Source organism: Opisthocomus hoazin, chromosome 3 (assembly GCF_030867145.1).
Source record: "Opisthocomus hoazin isolate bOpiHoa1 chromosome 3, bOpiHoa1.hap1, whole genome shotgun sequence".
Classification (NCBI taxonomy): domain Eukaryota; kingdom Metazoa; phylum Chordata; class Aves; order Opisthocomiformes; family Opisthocomidae; genus Opisthocomus; species Opisthocomus hoazin.
Genome location: NC_134416.1, coordinates 48000895 through 48024306, shown reverse-complemented (window position 1 = coordinate 48024306; position 23412 = coordinate 48000895). Strand labels below are relative to the sequence as shown.

General features: G+C 35.5%; 1 protein-coding gene across 11 annotated transcripts in view; it reads left to right on the top strand.

Moving 5' to 3' along the window:
* SNTG1 (syntrophin gamma 1) overlaps positions 1–23412 on the top strand; it is a 365296-nt gene that overhangs the window by 226651 nt on the left and 115233 nt on the right. For 6 of the 11 annotated variants that reach the window (XM_075416176.1, XM_075416175.1, XM_075416169.1 and 3 more), the window contains 3 exons: positions 1684–1727; positions 1835–1876; positions 22985–23087. In XM_075416176.1, coding sequence (XP_075272291.1) covers positions 1684–1727; positions 1835–1876; positions 22985–23087 — 189 coding nt within the window. Of the gene's footprint in view, positions 1–1683; positions 1728–1834; positions 1877–6914; positions 6979–9196; positions 9333–22984; positions 23088–23412 lie in introns of those variants that run through there. The other 5 variants (XM_075416180.1, XM_075416173.1, XM_075416177.1 and 2 more) reach the window with 4 other exon arrangements.

Genomic DNA, 23412 nt, shown 5'->3' with positions numbered 1-23412 from the left:
TAAGGAAGGCAATAAGGTTAACCTTAAGAAGTTATACTTGTGACTCCATTCTTTTCAGTATACAATATTATTATTATATATATATAATAATAATATATATGTATATATATATTTTATATATATACAGTATTATTATTATGTAATACATAGTACTGTGGCATATATTACCTACACTAGCTATTAAAATACTATTAAACACTGCAGGAAAAATAAGAAATGTAGGCTTAAGTTTCATTGAGCACACAAAAGTCTGCAATCTTCTTTTATTTTTGTTGTTATTTTTTTGCTGCGGTAGCTGATACATTATTTATAACCTCAATACCTAGCTGAGATACAATCTCCATTACTGCTTTCAGTAAAAATACCGCTGATTTTTAGAGAGCTAGTTCTGAGAGACATCTCTTGTGTAGGAGACAACTGTCTTGTGGTGTAGAAGTGTCACGCCACATGTCTGTCCTAGGGATCTTTCATACAGAAAATGCTGTCTGACCTAGAGCCTCTACCTCAAAGCTCTGCAGGCTTGATTCTGCCATCCTCCCGGTTGACTCCAGCTCTTTCTTTGGACCTCTAAACAAGAATGTGACATTGGATACAATTCTTAAAATCAGTGATGCACATAGGATAGTTAGGCTAGCACATTAGGTCATATATAAAGGGTTAGAAGAAGAAGAATTCTGAGATATGCATTTATTTCAGAAAAAAGAAAAAAATGTTTAGCTCCCAGTAATTTCAGCATCCTTTGTTACATCTTGGTAGTAAGACCAGTCCTTCAAACATGTATTTGAGTGTCATAATTTGCGTCAATAATAATTCCAGTTTTTACAATCCATGCAAAGAAGTAAGGTTTATGGATCACATCCAATTCTAGCGTTTTCTAGACAGTGTCTTCTGTGAAGTTTTGGAATGCTGCAGATAAGTAGTCCTGTACAGCCTGTTAACATTCTTTAGTTCACATGTTAGGGGTTATTTATTTCTTTATAGTCATTTAAATAGTCTTTGTTATATTTCGTGTGTATTTATAAAGTATATTTGCATTAGATAGCTCTGTAACTCAAAGCTATTTAAAAATTACAGTTGTAGAATTAGATTTTATAAATTGCCGTGTGATTTTTAGAGCTTAGATTTGTTTTAAAAATCAAACTCAGCTGGTGATTTTGTACAGTATACTGATTGTCTAGCTCTTCAGCATGTAGAGTGTTATTCAGCATAAATATTCCACTGATCTTATCAAAGATGCAGGTTCTAAAGTATCTTGGGTAAAAGCTTCCAAGTTAAATTTGTCATTCATAAGTAGCTGTGGAGTCTCGATGTTGCTTTTTCCCCAGAGTTAGGAAGAAACAATCTCTCACAGCCAGATAGGACCTAGCCCTGGAGTCCTCATCTATTCAGAAAAGTATGGCATACCTCATCATAATGGCCTGAAAGGTGCTAGTGACTGATGGAAGATGTTTCATAGTCTTGTGCCTGGGCTGGGTAGACTCTTTCATTGTAACACTGATATGCCAGTATTTGGGGATTAAAAAAAAAATCCATATCATTTATTTGGAAGTTGTGTGTTGAGGTTTTTTATTATTTTTCTGTTTAAATTTTTAAAAATTATGTGAAAAAATAAATAAGAATACATGTACAAGAAATCAAGGCTGTTTGTACAAAAAGAGTGAAAAATATGCTTTCTGTTTTCAGCGGAACTTTCAGGTTTGCTCTTTATAGGAGATGCAATTCTACAGGTGAGTAAAATCGCAAGTTCTTTTGTTTATATTTTTCTAGAAAAGTGAAATGATATCTATACTTATGAAATGTAGAGTAAGTCTTCTCTTTATCTTTTTAATAACAGATTAATGGAATTAATGTGAGAAAATGCAGGCATGAAGAAGTGGTGAGCTTTTCTGGTTTTTTAGTCTACTTTTTGTCTTTTGTAGTTATTGAGATGACAGTGTACGCTGACAGCTAGTATCAGTTCTATCATTGTTATTCCTAAACAAATATGACTGCACTGTCTAGCATGACAAGTAATTCAGATTTTAGTGCAATTGCTTCTTGCTAAATTTGTTGTAGTTGCTGTTCTCAGATAGGCTTTTGTATATTAAAGTTGATTAGTTTATTATGCAGATTTTAGCTGTACATATTCTGACATTTCATCTTCTGGCTTATAGCTATCAACTTTTAGCAGTGCTAGAAATTGCCGGCTCTGTGAGGTCACTTTAATTTCATGAGCTGTAATTTGCTCTGTGTTGGAGGTTTGTTGTTTGGTTCGTTTTAATCCTATTTAAAAATTCAAACAAAACTATTCGTCTGGCTTTTGTTCTCTGGCTGTTTCTTATGAGGGTGCTTTCCTCCTTCAGTTAAGCTGTGATCAGTATGGGTTTAAAACAACAGTATTTTAAGGACATTCTTTCTACAGAAGCCATGTGTATTTGAGATTTCTGTAGTAGGCTGGCTCCTTTGGTAAGTCAGCTTTGCTAAAAGTATCATGTACGTTGGTTATATTTTACTTTTTGACTCTTCTTAAGTATTTTTAGAAGCAGGAAACCCTTTACTTCAGAAAATGATGCCAGAAATTAGAAGATTACCAAAGGAATTATCTTTAAATTCTATGTAGCTCAATAGAATTTGTACCTGTATTCTTAAAATAGCATAGCAAAGTTATGTCTGAAAGTTTACTTTTTTATAACTTTGCCAATTCAAAGATGCTCTATATTTCATACTGCATTCTGTTATATGAAAGGTCATTGAACGTATGCTATTCAGGTAGAGAAAGCACGGGTTAATAAAAATGAATTTCTGAGGAGCCAGTTAGTGCAGGCTGGAAGATTAGACCACCACACTACTGCACTTCTCAGAGTGCTTTTTGGAAATTTGTGCTGCAAAGTATGCTTCATTCTTCAGAGCCTTCGTCATACCACCTTCCTACCACCAGCAGGCTGATAGTCGTAATTATAGTACTTTTAAGCTTTGTCTGTGCAACACTGATCAGACTTTAATCTTCTAGGAGCTTACCACAGTTGTTTGGTTTAATATGCATTGATATGGTAAATCTCTCAATGGGACTTAAATAGGCTGTTGGAATTTCAAGACATGAGAAAAGTACATTACTAAAAGTGTAGATTTGCACACTCAAAGGTACATTAAAAACTGGTAAGCACACCAGGATTTTTTTTTTTTTTCTGAGTCAATCTCTTAACCATTACAATTATACATAAAGCTGTTGGCTATTGTTCTGGTTTGGCAGCGGCCGGAACAAAAGCGCCACGCGGCTGCCCCTCCCCCCGCCGGGGTGCGGAGGAGAATGGAAAGAAAGAGGCAGAAACTGGTGGGTCGGGATAAGGGCAGTTTAACAGAACAGCAAACAGAGGGAAACAGGAACAACAACGGTACAGAAAAGAGGAATACACAGAACAAACCCGCAGAACAGAACAGCTCTCCCGGACCGCACCACCGCTGAGCCCTCCTGAGCCGCGAGTGAGTTCCCGCCGCGCCGCCCCCCCCACCGGAACCCAGCGTGATGGCACATGGTATGGAATCCCCGGCTCTGTTTGGCCAGGTTGGGTCAGCCCGCCCCGGCTGTGCCTCTTCCTGGATTCCCTTCCTGGATTCCGGTGGAAATTAACCCTGTACTGGCCGAACCCAGGACAGCTATTTATGATCAAATTTAAACACTTTCAAGGGAAAAAAAAAAAAAAATTGGAAAAGCCAAAAGGTGCAGATTGACATAGAGTAGTTAGTGTCATCGTGTTAAATTTAGGTTTATACTTTGTTTGTCCAACATAATCTGCTTCTCAAACTCCTTCTAGATAATTCTCTCTGAAAAAAAAAGGTATATCTTACCAGTTTTGAATGTGCCTTTGTGTGTGCAAGTGTTTTAAAAGTTTAAGAAACAGATACATTTTAAATTAAATCTTGATTTATTTAAATTAAATCTTTATTCTAACTAAGAATAATTATTAAGGATGAAGACTAAATATTGAGTAACATTTAAATAAAATAAAATGTTCATATGGCATTTTATAAAGTACAATATGCAGAGAAGTCATAAATATAAAAGAAATGTAAAAAACAAATCAAATGAGCTCTGATAATCTGTTTGGTTTTGGGTTTTTTTTCAGAAACACGTACTGTAATATGTTATGTATTTGTGGAGTAAATTTGTTGTAAAGCCTGACTGTAATCCCTGCTTCTATAGTAATGATAGATGTAGTTATGCGTTGTACAGTAATCTGTGGGTTTAGGCATAGCCCTGAGTTAAGGGGAAGTAGATCAGCTGGTCTGCCAGCAGGAGTTATAGGTGGAATTTTGTCTGCAGCTTGCCCTTTGCAGTTTAAGTTGTTCTAGCACTTCTCCCTTGCAGGGTCTTTATCAAATATGGATCTATAGCTCTAATCTCCAGGTAACAGAGAAAATAGGAAGTGTGTGGAGCCTAGTTGCTCACAGCAGAGAGTCAAACAGTAGTGGAAACTTGATTTTCAATCCTTATTGCACCTAAGTACTTTTCAAATGGCTATGCAAGGTACATGAGCTCAGAGCTTTGTTTCTTTCTGGTTTTTTACGTAACTAATAAAGACTTAGCAGGTATCATGTTAGTCTTTTGGGTTGTCTTAATGTCTTAGAAAATAATCATTGTAAACCAGTGTGGAATTTTTGCAGTGTGTAAAGCTGAAGATGCCCATAGGAAATTCAGACTTGTATCTGCAGTCTCCATCCTATGAGTGTTCATTCCTTTTCTAGATCCAAAACTTCTTGCCACTTGCAGGAGTACTTTAAGCATATGTCATTTCTTCATAGCTCTGCAATTAAAAGATCTGTGGTGTAATCACTGCAGCCTTTTATATTACACTGTTGATTAGTTGGTCCTGGTATTTTCAGTGTATAAGTGTGTTTTACGGTGTCTAAGTTTCACAGTGTATAAGTTTCACTTAGAGCTATACTATGCATAGAAAATTATTTTTCATTTCAAAGTTAAGTGGTTCAATCAAATTAGTGCTGTCTTTCATAGTAGGAAGAATCTTTCACCAGTATGTAGTGAACTTAGTTAGCTTAACAGCTATAGACACTCCTTTGTTGTCTTTATTGTCTTCCACTAGTTATGGCATTCAGTGATGCACAGATCGTGTTACCCAAGAAATACACTATAATCTGAAGCCTGAACCTGACAAATAGATAGGTAGGTAGGTAGACAGATAGGTAGGTAGGCAGATAGATAGATAAGTCTCATAAGACTGGAAGAGTAAGTTTATTCAGTTCTCAGTGTACCTTACTGGAGGCCTCTACTCAGTTGTTTTCTAATTTTTCTTAGTTTTAGATGAAACAATTTTGGGCTTAGTTTTCCACTTGTAGAAGGTGAGAATATTCTTCAGTATCATGAAAGCACATTATGAGTTTCTATCAAAGGCTGAATGTTAGCTTATTGTTCGTCTTGGGTTGTAAAGACTCACATCTGACTACAGCATAACATTTCTTCAGTCTTAGTGCTCTCCTATAATAAAATAAATACATGCTCTCTGTGGTGAAGTATCACCATGGGAGGAAGTTGAGGAAAAAGAATCTAACAATTCTCATAAAAAAATATCTCTTAACATCACACTAGCAATTTGACTCAAAAAATGCCCTATGAACTTGAATTTAGAGGTCAGGAGTGTCCATTGTATCTGTTAATTTACATGAATTGTGCTCTTTCTGCTCTGGACTCATTAATTATTACTTTTCCAGTCAACTGTCCTTTACATTTTACAACGACAATTTTTAAAGGCTGCTATCTGATTCATATGGTCCAACAATGCATAACTTGTCAATCCACACACCTACTCTTTCAAGGACTCACAATGGATATAATTATTCATAAGGCTGGAGACTGGAAACTAATGTATCTGTAGCCCTTACCTCCATTTATTTTCCAAACATCTAACAAAAATAGATAGGCGATCACAAACATAATGCTGCTGTTGTAGCATATGTGGACATTTTTGGTGGTTCTGGGGCAGACCACTACACCAAGAACAATGGATGAAATTTTGGGAGAGGGTGAGAGGCCCTACTGTGAGCTGCTTCCCTTGAAGTAGTACTGAGTGGCTCAGAGTAGGAGACTACGAGTCAACTCAGTTGCATATGACCAAGAACCTTGTGATGGATCTACTGCTCTTACTGTTTCCAGGGTTATAGTGCACCAAAGCATCTGGGGCCCCCAGGGAATGAAGAATTTCAGTCAAATGAACACTGATACATTTAAGATTATGTCTCTGTTCTTAACGTTGTGAATAAAGCATCCTGGTAATACCAGCAACTATGGTTACATATCACTGGGTTTCTTTGGATCTTAGCATCTGTTTTTCTCTTAGGAAATAAAAACAGAAATAAATTAGTATAATTTCCTATTTTTTTATATTTGGGGAAAATTCAAGGAATGTTACTAATGAAGAATGATAGTTTATATGTGCCAGTTACCGTGACTCAGGTGCATTCCTTGAAAAACAACAGGAAAAGCTCATGCATAGATAGATTGGTATCGAGACAGCATAGACTTTGGTGGATTTCTATAGAGCTAGCTACAATATGTAGCACTGTGTTTCAGTTCAGCCCTCAGCTGTGTTTTGCACCAGACATCTTTTTGCAGCAGAATGACCTGACATGGGATGTCCTTGAGCACTGCATTGTACCTTTTGCTTCCCCCTTTGCTCTGTATTCACAGCAGAGCTGTTCTGTACTGGGTCTCCATGAGTCATATATGTTATCTGAAATGGACAGTATAGGGATCGTAGCTGCTTAACTGCAATCATGTGTAGCTGATGAAACTCTTAGTCTGATTCTCCATTTTAAAACTGTAGTTTCATTCAAAATGATTTTTAAAACTCATTATGAAAAGTTTTTGTAATGTTTTTCTTAAATGTCTTTAAGCAGAAGAATGACCATGTTGTATTTGTAAGACAGGACTGGAAACCAAATGATCTGAAATCTCACTCCATCTTGACTTTGCAGACATGTCTTTTGGTAAATTATGTTTTTATGTTATCTGTGTTTCTTTAACTGTGAAACAGAGACCTACACTATTACGAGGTTTAGCTCACTGAATTATATGATGTACTTCAGAATCTGTTATCTCTGCATTAATATTGTGCTATTTGGTGACAGTGATAACAACAACCTGCAAATACAGATTACTGCCTTCTCATACTAAGTGGCAGAGATCCTGTACTGTACTACTCATAGCCATTTAATCCTTTCCCTTCTAGAGTAAATGGCAACTTTAAATATTGAAGCTGCATAGCTGGCTCTTCGAAGAGAAGACCATAATCAGTCTGCAATTTGTAACTTTTAAATTTAAAACTCAAATGTAAAATTTTTGGAAATTAAATATTGCCATCATTAGAGGAGACGAAGTTATTACTTTTTCCATAAAGCTGCTATTTTCTATTTGAGGCTTGGGTAATAAAAAAATTGCTAATGTCACTGTAGCTACCCTCGTGCAATTAATGAAAACATCTGTTACAATGTATTTACAACTTCCTTATTGTTCATAAAATTTGGAGCTAATAATAATCTGTCAAATATTTCAGCATTGATTTGAAACGCGTCCATCAAGTGGAAAAGAACCTAGCAGGTGTAAATAGTTTACTATTTTTTCCTGCGTAGTGGATATTCCTTGGATTAGGAACATATCCTCGAGCGGTATTCTTAAAATGTATTCAGCTGCTTTTCACATCTGAATTTAGCTATGTTTTTTTAGTCTTTAAATAATTAATTTTTGTGCCAAACTCAGTAAAGGCTTGAATTTATTCAAGCATGATGATGTTAGACTTTTAAAATATATTAATGTGTTGCTTATCTTCCTAATTTATGTTTTCATTTCTTTTTCTCAAGAAACCTCTAGACATGTTAGTCATTTTATTAAGATTTCATCATTTACAACTAATCATCAGTACCACTAAGTTTTAATAGACAGGGGTAGAATACACCAGGATGACTAATACCAAGTCTATATGATTAATATTATTATTTCCTTATTACATAGCTATGGTCCTCAAAGCAAAAACACATTAGGATTTAGTGGGATAGAGTGAAAGATTGAATCACCAGTTACGGTACAACATCCTTCAAATAACTGCCACTGGTTCCTCCTTATCATGCAGCTCTACTAATGCTGAAAACCTGAGCTGTAAAGAAAAGAGACAATTGAGCACTGGATTTAAAGTGTGTACCATGAGACATGCTTTGTTTGTGACCTTGTTTACATTGACATTTTACTGCAAATACGTTTCTCTGCTTCCTTAGGAAGCAAATAGAAATATTTTCATGTTTGTTTGTACGTGTGTGTGGTTTACCCTCCAGAAGACGTTTTGAAAGATTTCATTCTGCAGAGCATTCCAGTTATGGAGCTATACCTCAGTTTGACTTTGGTGCAGGGACTTAATTTTTTTCTTAGCTGTGCATAGATGTGATACTGTACAATAATTAAAAAATAATAAAATGGAACTGTCTCTCTGATAGAGCACTAGAGCACCAGAGTCCCAATTATTTTAAATCTGTTTCTGTGTGGTTTATATTTAGAAAGGCATAGTCCGCTTTGGCTGGATGTTCTGAGTTTTTTGTTTTACTTGGACTAACTATTCCGTAATAATCTAGTGAGACTAGACTAGAATAGCATAGAGAGCATCAAAAGCCTCCAAAAAGCAGAGGAAATAAACATACACAAAGCACTCCAGTTTAATGTAGGAAAAATGAAACCTTCTACAAGTTTGAAAACTATCTTCCCTGGTTGCTATTAAAAGAAATTTCGTTTACCCATATAGACTATAAAAGACTGTCTGAGTGGCAACGTTTTCTTTAAACATGTAAAAACCGTGTGGTACAGACTGAAAGCAAATCTTCATCTCTAAAAGGCAACCTCTATTTCTTATGACTTGACACAGGCCCAAGAGAGCACATTGGACAAGATAGAGCACGTGTACTGATTTAACTAGCCAGAATGACTCAAAGATAAGAGGTGTGCTCAAAGAAGTGCAAATGTGCACACACATAGAGTCTTCTGACATTTTTCTAGCAGTTACAATACCCGATTTAACTCTTCAGAATTGTCCTTATTTTGGCTATAGTAAAATCAGGTTGATGCCAGGAAGAAACTTTTTATCCAGGGATTATCTAACACCTGTACGTATTTTTAGGTCTTTTTTTTTTTTTTTCTCTACAATGGGTCTTTGTCTTTTGACAGTTTGTTCGGTGGAGGAGGAAGAGGAAAGGAGAATGGACTCTATATATTTTTCAATAGTATCCAGTGTTGGACTGTTCCAGCAAGGTACATGGAGGTTTCCAGATGGCCCACCCCATACTTCTCAACCACTAGTATGGTACAGTATGGTACTGGTGTTTTGGTATCTGTTTGTCAGCACTGGGCCTATTTCTAGCTGTATACTTTTTAATTAGTGTTGCCTCATAGTACTAGTGTCTTTCTGCGAATTCAGTTTGGTACTACCTGTTTCCTATTAGCTGTTTTGCAAGACTGTGGCCAGTAAACAGCTTGCAGTAGTAAGAGGTTCACAAGATTACAAGAAAACCTTTGGTGCAGGTGTGGTTACAGAAGGAAGAAACTCTTCATTAAAAATTGCAAAGCTTACCCAGTCTTTAGATTTTAGTGCAGGCACCTGCAGGAGTTGTTGCCTCCCTGTGCTGCTAGTACTTTTCTGAGCTAAATGGGAAATAGTCAGTGCTCAGGCTGAAATGACATTACTGGGATAATGACATATGTCTTTAAATGAGGTCTAGCAATGTACATAGCTCTATTCCACTTCACATGTCCTTGTCAAGCCAGTACTGATTCAGAATATTTCAAAGGTTCTAATTGTGCTGACCCGTTAAAAGGAAAGTTCAAGGCAGTACTCTACATCAAAAAACTCCCATATTCTAACATGTTGGTCTGCAGTAGGAAGTACTGAGGACATTTCTAGATTCCCTGAAATACTGAAGTGCCTTTCTTTCTTATGCTATTCTGAGTATAATGTATTTATATATTAAATGGATAGACATAAATGTTTCACAAATCTTTTGCCATGTCTCAGTTGTCTTAAGGGTTTTTTGACATCTTTTGTTCAGTCATATTTACATGAAAAATCGAATACAAATCACATTCAAAGTCCCCTGTGCACATCAAGTCATAATGTGTTATTTCTGAATTACTGATTGCAGGGGCAAGTGTTGGTGAGAGCTGGCATTTACCATAATGAGTGCTAACAGATGAAAAAATTTTAAGCATCTTTCGCCCTGAAAGATTAGAAGGTTTTACAGACTGTATAAAGCATCTTTCCAGCAATCAATAAGTGAGGTTTTAGAGTGAAATGAATCACCTGCACAACAATGGCAATGACAACAAATCTGTGAAACAAAGTAGCATTTTTTTTCAATTAAAACACTGGGAGCTTTGGAATTTGGCAATACCAAGACATTTAAATTTTTACTTTTACTGCTACAACTACAGTTTTTAATATCCCAGAAGTTGTCACGACCAAAATCTTTATATCTCAACAAGAAAGTGTTATCTAAATGGCAGTGTGCTTTTTTGAATCATCCTTCCTTATAGAGGTTTCTTAGATAGCTTTGAGTTATGTAGCATCAGCACTGTTTTGCCTATTTTCTGAATTTTTGTAGAAACTGACAACACAGAGAAAATTGTAAAACCAGAGTTATTAAGATTTGAGGGGCCTAGACTTTCTAAAAGTGAGGCTTGTAGTTTGTGCATTCATTTGCGATATTCTGAGATACTCACTTAGCAGCAATGTAACAAAATTTTACAAAACATTTTGTTTTTCTTTTATTGTTGATGTTGGAATTTTTGCTTCAGAAAACACATCTACTCTGTATAAGTGTATAAATGATGATTTTTATAAAATTTTATGGTCTCAAAAGGTAATTAACTGCTGACAACAATGGATTTCCATGGGGTTATTGCCTAATTAGAAAAATAAAAGGTAAAATAAGGGTTGCAGTGGGATAAGTAGCCTGATCATTTTGGATGAATATATCAGATTTATGCTTAACTTTGAAAGTCATTAAGACTTCGTGCTATAAATCGATTAAACCTGTAATTCAGCACAGTTTCATCATTATGCTGAAATACAAATTAGCTTTTTTAGTTCCTTGGAATTATATGTTAATCTCTTTTCTTTCCAAAATATCCTCCAGTTAATTAATATCCAGTGTAAGTACCTCCAAACTCAGTTTTGCCAAGATCCTTAAAATTTAGATACTGATGATAATGATCCTAAAAATGTTGAGGCAATATGATTTGTGAAAATTTCCTATTACAGGATAACTATGTTGGATCCCAGTCCAGCAAAATATGTATATGTTTACCTAAAAGTATGAATTTGTGTATTTTACTAAATTGGGAACTTTCTTTTCACAAATATTTATGACAAACAAAGTAATTTTCTCAACTTCGGCTAGATGCAGTACAATTATTCTGCAGCAGAAAGGCTGCCATGACATTAAATGGCATGAAAATATGTTCTTATGTGTTTTCTCAGCTGAAAACTTTTACCGCTGAGCATGTTCCGTGAAGTACTAAAATATCTTTCCCAGAGATTAGATCCTGAGCTGCTGAGAAGCTTAGCAGAGTTAACTGCATGTGTTGATCTAAAACATTACTTCAAATACAAATTTATCCAAGAATTATTCCTTATGGCATTGTGCAGTTGATAACATTTAGAACTGAACAAATAGGAGTAGGCTTGTACATTAATATTTATTCAAATTTAGAATTTAATTTTGATTTCAAACTCTTTAAGACCATTTTGTATTCATTTTTCATGAGCATTTTTATGCTGGTGCTTGATTAGTGTGACTGTTCATGAAAAGTAAATGTTAAGGTCATATTTGCCAATGGCAAATTTTATATTGAATATGTAAATGTAAAATTTGCCACTAGCTGTGTGTTTGACCCCAGCATTGCAATGGGATTAGTGTGAGCAAACTCTTATTATGGGACTGATCTTTCTTTCCCCCCAGAACTGGGGTTCTGCTTAGTCAAACAAAATATTCAAGCCATGTTTTTAACAATCTCAGACCTATCTCTGTTAATAAAAGATTGTAAAAATTAAGAATGTACTTCAAAATGCTGTGTCAACTGGATAACTTTCACTCTTCAAGCATTAGGGGCAGAAACAATAGCTGACGTTACGTAATTTAGTAATGTGTATGCATTTTGAATATTACTAATGATCACAAACTGCATACATAAAACTGTACTTGTTTGTAAATTTGTTAGAAAGTTCATATGGAACTCAACTGTGAGAGCACTTATTCTGGTAAATTTGAAGTATGGGAGCAGTTTGACTGAAAGAGCAGGGAATTCTTATGTATTTAATAGGTAAGCAAGCAGCTTCATTGTTTTTTTAATAATCAGGGCAAGAAAACTCAGACTCTTCAAGTTCATTACTATGAATAATAAAAATGAAGTGCAGTGTGATCAACTGTGCAAAGAAAGACCTTACAATCTCCTAAAATGAATAATTTGATAGGAATTATTTGCTCCTATTGAGGAGCACGCATTACCTGCAAAATTAATTCCAAGCTGTTGTCCAGTGTCTGTTATATCTTAATAGAAAAAAACATTTCCACTTTCAACTCTGCTTTGATTTTTACTCTTACTTTAAAAAAAAAAAGTCACTGTTGAAAAAACAAAGCTATTATCTGAAGCTTTTTGGCTTTAGAATAATGTCTTCTAGCGAAAGAAAAATATGTTCATAAAAGGATTTCTAGTGATCTTTATTCCAGTTGTAACTGGGTACTCTAGGAATAAATATGGAACAAATTGGCTTATTCTGTAAATATAGCTGATGGTTGTTTGTTTTTTTTCCTGCTCGTAACATGGATAATGTCTTTAGCCTTTTTCTTATATGACTTTTGTATACGGGATTGAGACTCCTAAGTGACTAATTCATTCTTCTAAGGTTTTACTGGCTAATTGCTGAAATATTGCTATTGGTTTTGAGAGGCCATACTCAAGATTTTTATTCAATTCAGCTTATGATTGCCTGCTGGAATCCACTGTATTCACATACACTATTAATAGCTCATACACTACGCTTATTTTTTGCTAGGACAGTGAATGCATTATCATGCAATGTATGCCGTAATACCTGCAGGCCACAAGCAAAATCTTAATATTCTATATAAGAGATATCGATATCATTATCTGTTGTGTTGATTTTCCCACTTAGTTTGCTGGTAATTTCATGACTGAAACTCTGGCCTATATCCAACATGAGTGTTTCTGTGGCAGCTTTTATTACCAAAGTGCCATTCCAATATAACCTTCCTTTTTGCAGATTACTGGATGGTAATCAAAAACTTGCTTAAAGATGTGTCAGGGAAATCTGCGATGGAATATTTAGTATAGTGTATATTATAGTATACAATACCCTAAATAATTTTTATTTTTAATCCAAAATAGTGTCTCTTGTTAAATTTCTCTGCTTTCATTTAAAGACGGTTTTACGCATCTTTTGCTATCTGGAATTCTTGTTAGACGATAGCAATACCAAGAGTTGGTAGCCTACAGAGAATTAGTAAATTTTGGTTCTGGCTTGTTCTTACTGCTTTATATTATATTGGACTCAAACCCATGAAAATGATACTGTTTTCATGAGTAATAAAGATAGATTTCACAAGCATGTGCAGATATGATGAGGAGGAATTACTACATATTATCTACGTATTTAAATATGGCCTAGTTTTTTGCTCAAAAAAAAAAAAAATCTTTTAATTTTTGTCATGAATCCTTCAAGGTAAATGTGCCAAGCCTCTGGAGGTTTCTTTATGTTCTACAGATGTTGACAGCTTTTTTTGAGTATTCTTCATAGCTTGTAGTTCAGAAAAAATCTCACCATGATCTCAGCATAGCTTACTGTCACAGTTGTTTTCCGATTATTATGAAGTCCAAAAACCTTGTATCTTAAATAAGAAATCCTCTGTAGTGTAATGGGATAGCCTATCACTCATCTGGCTGTGCACATCACTGCGCGCAGGATGTTGTGCAACCTTTTGGCAAAAATGTGTAGAAATCAGCAGATGCTATTAGAAGAGTGGTGTAAATGCTTCCTGCACAGTTCTGCTTTGTTTATTAAGAGGATCACACATTTCCTCCAAAGCAGCTTCAGCCTATTCAGTCAAATACTTCATTTGGACAGTGTCAATGCAATTGATCCCAAACAAAATCTGATTCCTGTGTAAATTTCTGAGCTATCATACCAATGAGAGGTTTACCCGAATACATACAGTTGTAGTGAAAGTGTGTGGTATTGGTGGAACATGAAGCATACATGTTAATATCACTAGTTGAAAACAGAATTAGGCTTATGGATTTATATCTGATTGATGAAGGGGTTGAGTAGTTTACCTAAATACATGGTGATGGTTTTATCAGTCTCTCATCCAAAACAATTGAGGATTACTATTTCATATTTTAAAAAAGATGGCGGAATAAATGCTGTTTAGTTTCAACTACCGGTATCTCTAACATTTTCAGTATTATTAAGGGATTTGCTTCATTACTCTTAAGCAGTTGTTTTGGAACTCATTAAATATATGATTACAAAACTAAATGTTTATGAATTAGCTTTGAAAGATGGTAGGTACCCAGCAGCTGAATATATAACAACATTCAAAAAGTGAAAAGCTGGGAGAGTTTGAAGCAGAGGACTTCTTAAGACTGTATAACTACACAGATCATTCGGTGTAGCTGAGTAATCCTAAAGAAATAGAGCCATACAGTGAATAGGTAATGTGGAAACAAAGGCAGGCAGTTCTGAACTCTGGCATATACTAACTACATATAAATACACAGAAAAAGCTCATGAAACTTGGAAAGAGTTTGGGTTGGAATCTTCTGATTCTTTGAATTGTTTTGTGTTTTCATAGGTATTTGCTTGTCATGCGTAACTGCATATCATGTAGATCTGAATGGCTAATAAATGCATCTGTGTGTATTTATTTCTTCTGTGGACCACAGTCCCAGACCAATAGTAGTCCATGGAATATAGGTTGGGAAATCTTAACAAGACCCATTGTTTGGAATTAGAATCAACATACTGAAGCTCAGATGGGATGAGTCAAAGAATATACTGATAGATCACGGTAAATAATGTATTAGAGTTGGAATCTATATAGGGAATTCATATTTTTCAGAGTATGATGTGAAATGTTTCAGTTCAGAGACCTATGGTATCCCCTGTGACCTATGGTCAGGTTATGGTGTTTCCAGTTTTGATAGACTTAAAATTTTAACAAATTCTAATTCCTTGGTTTCCATAGTTTCTGTATTGGAGTAATGGCCTTCTAATGATTTAATGTGAACTGTAATGACCAGTAAATGCAGTCTTTAGTGAAACAGAATTCATAATTAGGCTACATGACCTAAGAATGCAAATTAAGCACTTACAGCAATATTTTTATGAATGATATTTGTGATGGTAAGATGAAAATGAAAGAACAGGGAAATGCTGCAAACTTTTCCTGGCAAACTTTTACTTTCATAATTTTTTTTTCCTCAGGTGTTCACATTGATATCTTTTGCTGAGGCACTCCTATATCACTTTTGAAAAGATAAACATGCACCTAAGCAATAATTTCAGTCTATTGCTATTCTGATTGAAGAATTACTAAACATTGCAGTGTTGATTTTGGAGCATAGGAAAGTTTAAAGATTTCCAGAAAGCTGTCATCAGATCTTTTAGACAAACTTGTAAATACTCTGTTCCACAAGTGTTAGACTTAAAAGTTTAAAACCAAATTATTTTTTTTCAACTTGAATGTAAATATATCACTGCAGTGACAATATTCTTTTTTTACTTTGGAACTGCATTGAAGAAAGAACTGACAGGAGTCTGTGTCCTCTATGTGACCTATATTTGGTCCTCTAGTGCCTGATGGATTTTTTTTGTGTGTGTGTGAGTTAATTATATTTCCAATAAATTATTTGTGAAATAATCTTTCTCCTACCTCCTCATTTCACTTACTCATGTTGTTTACATCTGATTATTTTAGTCATTTCCTATGAAGGAAGCTCTGTAGATGTCTCTTGGTGTCAGCTAATATAAATGACCTACTGTGCATGTAGGCTTGAAACATGAAGAAATCTATATATTTTTAAAGGCAGATCACTGAAGAGTCTTGAGGCTGCATGTTCTGGTACCTCTGTGTCTAAAGCCCAGTAGTCTGTGAAAACAGGTAGGGCAAGGATCAATGAAGGAAGCCTGAATATAGCCATAAGATGACTGGTATGAAGTTGTCCATCTGAGGAACCACTTGATGGTCTAGCTTAAATGAGTGCTGTCACTTGAAATCAAGAATAATTTTGTTTTCAAACAGTCAGTCTGATGAGCCTTGTCAAAAAAGCATCAAACCCTGAATGTCTGTGTACGTTGCTTTGAAATGATCTTTTGTCTAGTGCCTTAGTAGCTGGAGCATTCACTGAGTAAGTGCTACCTCAATTCAATTCCTGTGTCATCTTGAGAAGCCATAAACCTCTACCTGCCACTTTCCAGAATAATTGCTTAGCGGTAGGCTGAGTAACTACTAATCGTACTGCATCCTCCTGCACTTTTAAAACAGTCCCAGTAGCAAGATACATGCAGAAGAGGGTTCTGAATAGAAGGACACATCTTCTTGCATCCTCGGCGCGTGCACCATTCTGTGCTGTGTTCCCTTTTACCTTGTTTGAGGAAGTGCCCAGTTCTAGTGTTGAGCCCATTTGGGTTTGTATCTAAATCGTTAATGCAAGTTCTGGAATCAGACAGCAAGAAATTAAAACCTACAGCTACAGTAGTGTCCAACTATGGTCTGAAGTATGCTTTGAGTTGTTGAACCTGAGTAGGAACTACTGTCATAACATGGTGTTCTAGTTTGCTCTGTATATCAGTAAGAGAATTTTTCGGAAGGAAAGAAAACTTTGATAGTTTTTACTCTTATATTTGTTGATTAACTTCCATTGTTGGAAAATACTGTGATAATATTAGATCACAGGAATTAAAATCTCCTCATACAGTGATGTGTTTTTAATGCAAATATTATGTATTAACTACTTGGCTTTTACTGAATGAAACAGTCGATTTTTTAAATCAACATAGTTCAAGACAGTTGTAAGCATGCATTGAGCCTTCTAACTTTGGGCTTTTATGTGATTGTACCAAAATGAGTGTTGTGGTATCTGCTGATGGACTTGATACTAGTGCATTGTGTAACTCTGCACAGTGGCTAGGAAGGTGTCTTCTGCTTTTCCTTTTTTATTTTTCTCTGGATGTTTATAATGCAAGGTTTTCATCAAAGAACTGAATTTTCCTTTAAAGCACACTGAAGAGTAAAATTTTCTTCAGTTCAGGAGTACACAGATCATGGAGACTATAGAAGTCTTTTGTTTTAAATCTTTACCACTTCATTGGTGGATAAATTTGATTGGTAGTTTAAGAAGGGATTTACACTCTTATTCAGAAAAGAGTAATTACTGAAGTCAGAGGGACTTCACGCTTCACTGCTTTCCTGAATATATTGAGAGAGACTTCAGCATATGCTCAAATCTTTTCTTGCACTGAGACTTCGAAAGATTTTACAAAATTAAAAGACAATATCATTGTAGACATTATAAAAAATCAGACTAATGTTATTATTATGTGGAGATTTTAGTCAGCAATATCACACATCACCATGAAATTCACTTCTTCAAGTAGCCCCCTTGCAGTCATTACAGTAATTTTGCAGAAATACAGACACTAGCTCCAGAAACACTGGCTCTTCTAATTTCACTGTTTCACACAGCTATTCTTTCAACAAGCACAACTGTCATTTTTGCCTGTCTCACTACACTCATGGATATCTTAACTTTATATAGGGCTATTTGTGGTAAAAGTAAATTAATTCTTGATCCCACTGGTAGTAAGCTTATGCTTTGCGTAAGAAAGTTTATTGGCAGTATTTAATGTTCCTGTTTGTGTAGTTCTTTTCACATCAACTCATTCTACATTAAATATATATGATTTCTAAAGCAGCAGCGGGAATTTAATATATAGCCATAATGTTGAGGAGGAGATGTTAAGACTTTTCAGTGTCACAGCTTCTTCCTGTTACAGGGATGACTTCATTAGACACTGCACACCAACAAATCAATAGCTGGTGTTGCTCACTAGATGAAATTAAAAAAAAAAACCTAAATCAATACTAAATATCTTTTCATTATTTAATCCATTCAACTTCTGTATCAACACATGAAGTGTTACTACTATTTACATACATACAAAATCAGTATTCCTTCCAAAAATATGTTGGTTTTTCACTTTTTAGAAGTTGGGTCCATTTGTATGTTTTCACATACAAGGGCAAATGTTTTAAATATTTATTTTTTATATAGATTTAGAAATGCCTTCTCTATTAGCAGTGATGACTCAAAATCTCTTATTTATACAGCTACATTTCATTAATATTGAATTTTTTTTTACCATTTGTACACAGTGGGGATGAGGCTCTAATTCTATTCCAGGACTAATATGAATTGTTATTTCTGGCTAGCATTATCTTTGATAATTTCATAGTACAGTTATTATAGAAGAACAGTTTCTTAAAATAGCCACTCTATTTTAAAAGAAAGCAATTAATTCTGGTCTAGTCACTCATCAAGTAAATAACTAATCATAGCAAGACAGTAAATCTTAGTTGTATTCTACTCAATTGTGCTGGTTTTGTCTGGGATAGAGTTAATTTTCTTCATAGTAGCTAGTATCGGGCTATGTTCTGGGTTTGTGCTGAAAACAGTGTTGATAGTACAGAGATATTTTTGTTATTGCTGGGCAGTCCTTACACAGAATCACATCTTTTTCTGCTTCTCACTCTGCCCCACCAGCGAGTGGGCAGTGTCTTGTGCTTCGTTGCTGGCTTGGGTTAAACCATGACACCAATGTTGGAATATTTTTGCAAGGGATGGGATCATCATGGAAATCAGTGATCAGTCAGCAATTCTGTGCAGTATCCCTAATAAAATTTATGTTTAGAAGGTCCAGACACAGTTCTATAGAATAAGAAGTGGAGGTGGAATAAAATTAGCGTACTTTTTTCCAGTGATCTATTGTTTTTTCAATCTACTGAAAAAAATGTGATACCACTTTAATGCCACTGTTCAACCTTCAGTGAATTAAGAGGTCCACATTTCTCTGTTTTTGCTATTTAAAATACCCCTTACCCCTGAAAGGGAATAAAAAAACCCAGAGCAAACCCCACCTTTTTCTAATATGTGGACTAATGTATCAGGAATTTAAGGAACTTAACATAATTATATCAAAATATGGAAGTAGGCATTGCAAAATGAGAAAAATCCTGGAAGTCTTCCAAATGACTGCAGATTCTTAAGAGAGATTCATTGTTAGCAGGAAGTAGAAAATAGTCCCTAGCTTTTTAGTCTTCAGTCATTGTTATCATTCATACAATATGTGATGGTGCTGGCAAAAAAATCTGGATTTAGTTACTCTGATCAACTTAGCTGTAAGGTTTCCTTATATATCAGAAAATATACTGTACTCTGAAAAAGTTTTATAAAGGATTTAGATAGTCTACTTCCCTCTTCTGTTAGAAAGTAACCTTGAAGTATTTCTAGAATTGTCACTGCCAGAAGTAATGAACACATATGTTGTCAATGATAGTGCTTGAATGACAAGGTATTGGCAACGTATATACAATAAATATGAGGGAGCTTTCTTCTAAGTAAGAGAGCAGGTTGGCTGAGCAGATCTGTATCCATTTCTTTATCTAAAAATTATATCATGATTGACAACTTGTTTCTTCAGCACGTTAATGAATTTACTGCAATGGTAAAAGCTCATTAGTGCTTTGTTAGTGGAATATGCTACTAATTCGTCAGGTCCACATGGATATACTTGTGCAGATAATTTCACTTTTCATGAATGTACATTTTCCAAGCCTGAACAAGCAATATATTTACATTCACATAGTCTTCATTTTACCAAAATACCTCTATAAATTTTTGAGCTAAACTGATGTTACACAATGAGGAAGAGAGAAGAAATAGTTAATATGCCAGTATCTCTGACATGGTAGAATTCCACTCGTTTGTACAATTCTACATATTCATACTGTGTTGTGCCTTCCAGACAAACGGTTTAACTCCTGGTTTTCAAGTGTTTTTTTCCACAGACGTAACGCTCCATAACAATTAGTCACATTACTTTTGGCCATTATCTTTTTTTGTAAAGTTATCCATTAATTTTCCATTCATGAACATGAGCTGTTCTGGTATACCACTAAAAACATTCCTTGGTAAGAGTAGATTTGCTGTTGTACCTCATTCTCTTTCTGCATGGAGGAATGGCAGTATGGCATGGTGTACAGGTTGAATGAGGACATAAAGTAAGTGAATCCTGTAAGGCATACTTTATTTAAAACAGCTCAGTAGTTGTTCATTTCTTATGTAAAATAAAGACAAAAAATGTAAAATAACACTAAAGCTTTCAACTGAAAGCTACAAAAAGGCAATAAATTTAATTAAAAATCCCATTTTCTTGGACTAACCTTATTTCCCAGAATAGCTTTGTTAATGACTAGAAAGTAAGTGAAATAGGATTGATAGCTCGTCTCCTCTTTGTTGTACTCATTACCTAGTAGTTTTTTAATCTTTTATCTCCCTTTAGTCTTTATTCCATATGTCAAAATCTAGTCAATTTCTGAATTATATGCTTCATACACTCCAAAATACACTTCAGTGGAATAAGTAATGCTGATTTCTCCTAAAATGTGTACCAAATAAATTCTTCATCCTCTGAAATAAAGAAGTTTGAGAGAAAGAGGTTAGAGGAAAAGGTCACAGTAGACTACTTATGGCAACTTCTACCCTTTACAGAACAATATATTATCAAATGAAATCATGTAGACTTGTGGCTTGGTTTGCTTTTGGAAGAAGAAAGGCTTCTTTCACAAATGAAATCCACTTAGTTTTAGGTATCTTAAAAGGTGACTTTATAAATTAAAACTGGTAATGCTGTAACTTCTCCACTTATTTCTTTCCCACTCCTGAGTAAAGAGAAATATTTTTTTAAATGCAGAGGGTAGCTGTATTTTTCCTGCTCTCTGTCTATCCACATTGGTCGTTTCAACAGAGAGTACATACCTGTAAGTTTCTGCTTTGGCTATGACTTTTCTGAACTGTGTGACTGCTACATAAGAGAAGAGAAGGATGAATTTTCTATGAAGGCTGAGGATACAGTATGGTTTCTCTGCTGGAATTCAGAATTTCAGTCTTAATCTGCTGTTCTGAAGATTGCAAGTCATCTTTCTATGAAATGAGTGCTACTTATGAATTCTAAGGCATAAAACATACCAGAACTGGACAGTGCTCATCGAAGAGGCCCATGTTACAGATGAAGTTTTTGGCATGCATTTAAGTTGATGAAATTTGCTGTGCTGTGTATGTGTTTATTTGCAGGCATACATATAAATACACACTACAGTGCAAATTGTGCCTTGACAACCACTGTGTTATTTTAAATAATAAAAAGCCTATAATTTTGGAGTGGGTTTCAGATATTGAATTAAATACTCTGTCACCATATTGTTACTCCTCTATAGCAATCAGTGTGGAGTAGGGTGTATTGTATCTAAAGGCAAAGTCAACATATTTTCTTCAAGATTTGCTTGAAGTTAACTTAATGTAATGCAGTGATTCCATGTGAAAGCATCCCTACATATAGTTATATATATGCATGTAACTAAATCTGTAGGATAGGTGTTGATAGGCATGTGTTAAAGAATAGCAATCCTCCATAAATTATTTACAAGGCTTTCTCACAAGCAGCAGCGTGACAGAAGGGTTACCTGTATGTTATCCAGCTACCATGAAAACACAGTGGAAAGGGAGCAGATATATGCTAGTTTAAAAACATTTGTCTAATATATCACTGTGTAGCAGCTCTCTGAATACTGCTCACAGCGAGCTGGGTCTCTGCACAGTATGAGTGCAGTCACGCAGAGGGAGGCATGGTCCGATCTTCTGTCTTTGTAAGACCAAATCAAATCAGCCCTTGAAGAGTTTTGATATTATAGAGCCAGAAGAACAGGAAAAGGTTGTTCTCTGAAACGGTTATGTGACCTGATGCTTCTTGGTGCTCATGTTCTAAAATGATTCAAATGTTGTTTCTTCACTGTTAAGTATAGCATTTCACTTAGCTGCTTTTATGCCTCTTTTGTGCCACTCTGACGAGGTGCCTGCAGTTCCCTTTCTCTGCTGTGTGTCTTGAGGTGTCTGTCAGTCATACCACACAAAAGCTAAAGGCATGAACAAGAGCCGCAGGAGCAATCGTGGGAGAGTGCAGGAAGGCTAAAAGCTTTCACAGATGGATAGGTGATTTATGCATTCCTGTGTCCAAAATGCAAGCTGCCTTTTGGCAAAACCCAAGCTGGTGCTTGTCTAAGACTGAAGGCTTAAAATAGGTACTTTTCCTCTGTGGCTGTAAGGAAGATTAGGTCTCTCATCCATGCTGGAGTACTTCAGCTAAATTTAACTCTGGCTGTTAGAAAGGATTACTCCTAGGTTTATGGCACTGTTGTGGAAACTACTGCTATTGTTTTGGTTGGAGATTTATGAGACAACCTCAGAAGGAAAAAAGAAATATGGGGCTTTCACACATGCATGCTAGTGTGGATGACGTCAGATCTGAAAGAAGGAGGTGCACAGCTGAACAGTGTCAGGGAGCAAGTTGTGCAGTGGCACAGTGCAAAGCCAGTGCTATTACAGGAGGCCAATGCCCCCCTCACTGTAGCGTGGACTAGAAACACAACAGACAAGCATATTGCAAGCTTTACATCTTCGTTTCTTTCAAAAAAAATGTTGTTGCAATAAATTTCTAGGCAGTTATGTTCAGGTATGTGAAAGCTGTGTGGCATTGCTTACATTTGCTTGTGCGTTTTGGTCATACGTTTATTTCAAGGTGTCCTGTCTGCATTTCTCTTCCAGGTTCAGGTCCTTCGCAACGCAGGAGAAGAAGTGACCCTAACTGTGTCCTTCCTGAAAAGAGCACCTGCTTTTCTCAAACTGCCACTGAATGAAGATTGTGCGTGTAAGCCTTTATTACTTGTCCTAAAGAAAACTCAATTCAATGCTCGTGAATGCTTGCAGCTTCCGAACCTACTGTGCATTGAGGGTGATTGACAGCAGCTTTTTCGGTCAGCATTGCTGCCTGAATATGAGATGCTTGTATTGCCAGGTCTTGTAGTAACTTACACCTCAAGCACAAAAAATGCTATCTTTGCTTGCAAAACAGATCACCAGGCATTTGGCCGGTGTGAATCAGAGAAGTTGCAGGTAAAACAGTAGAAGTACGTTAGTTCACAGTAGCTCACATCCTGACGCAGAGTATTTAAAAGCAGTATTTCATGCAGCTT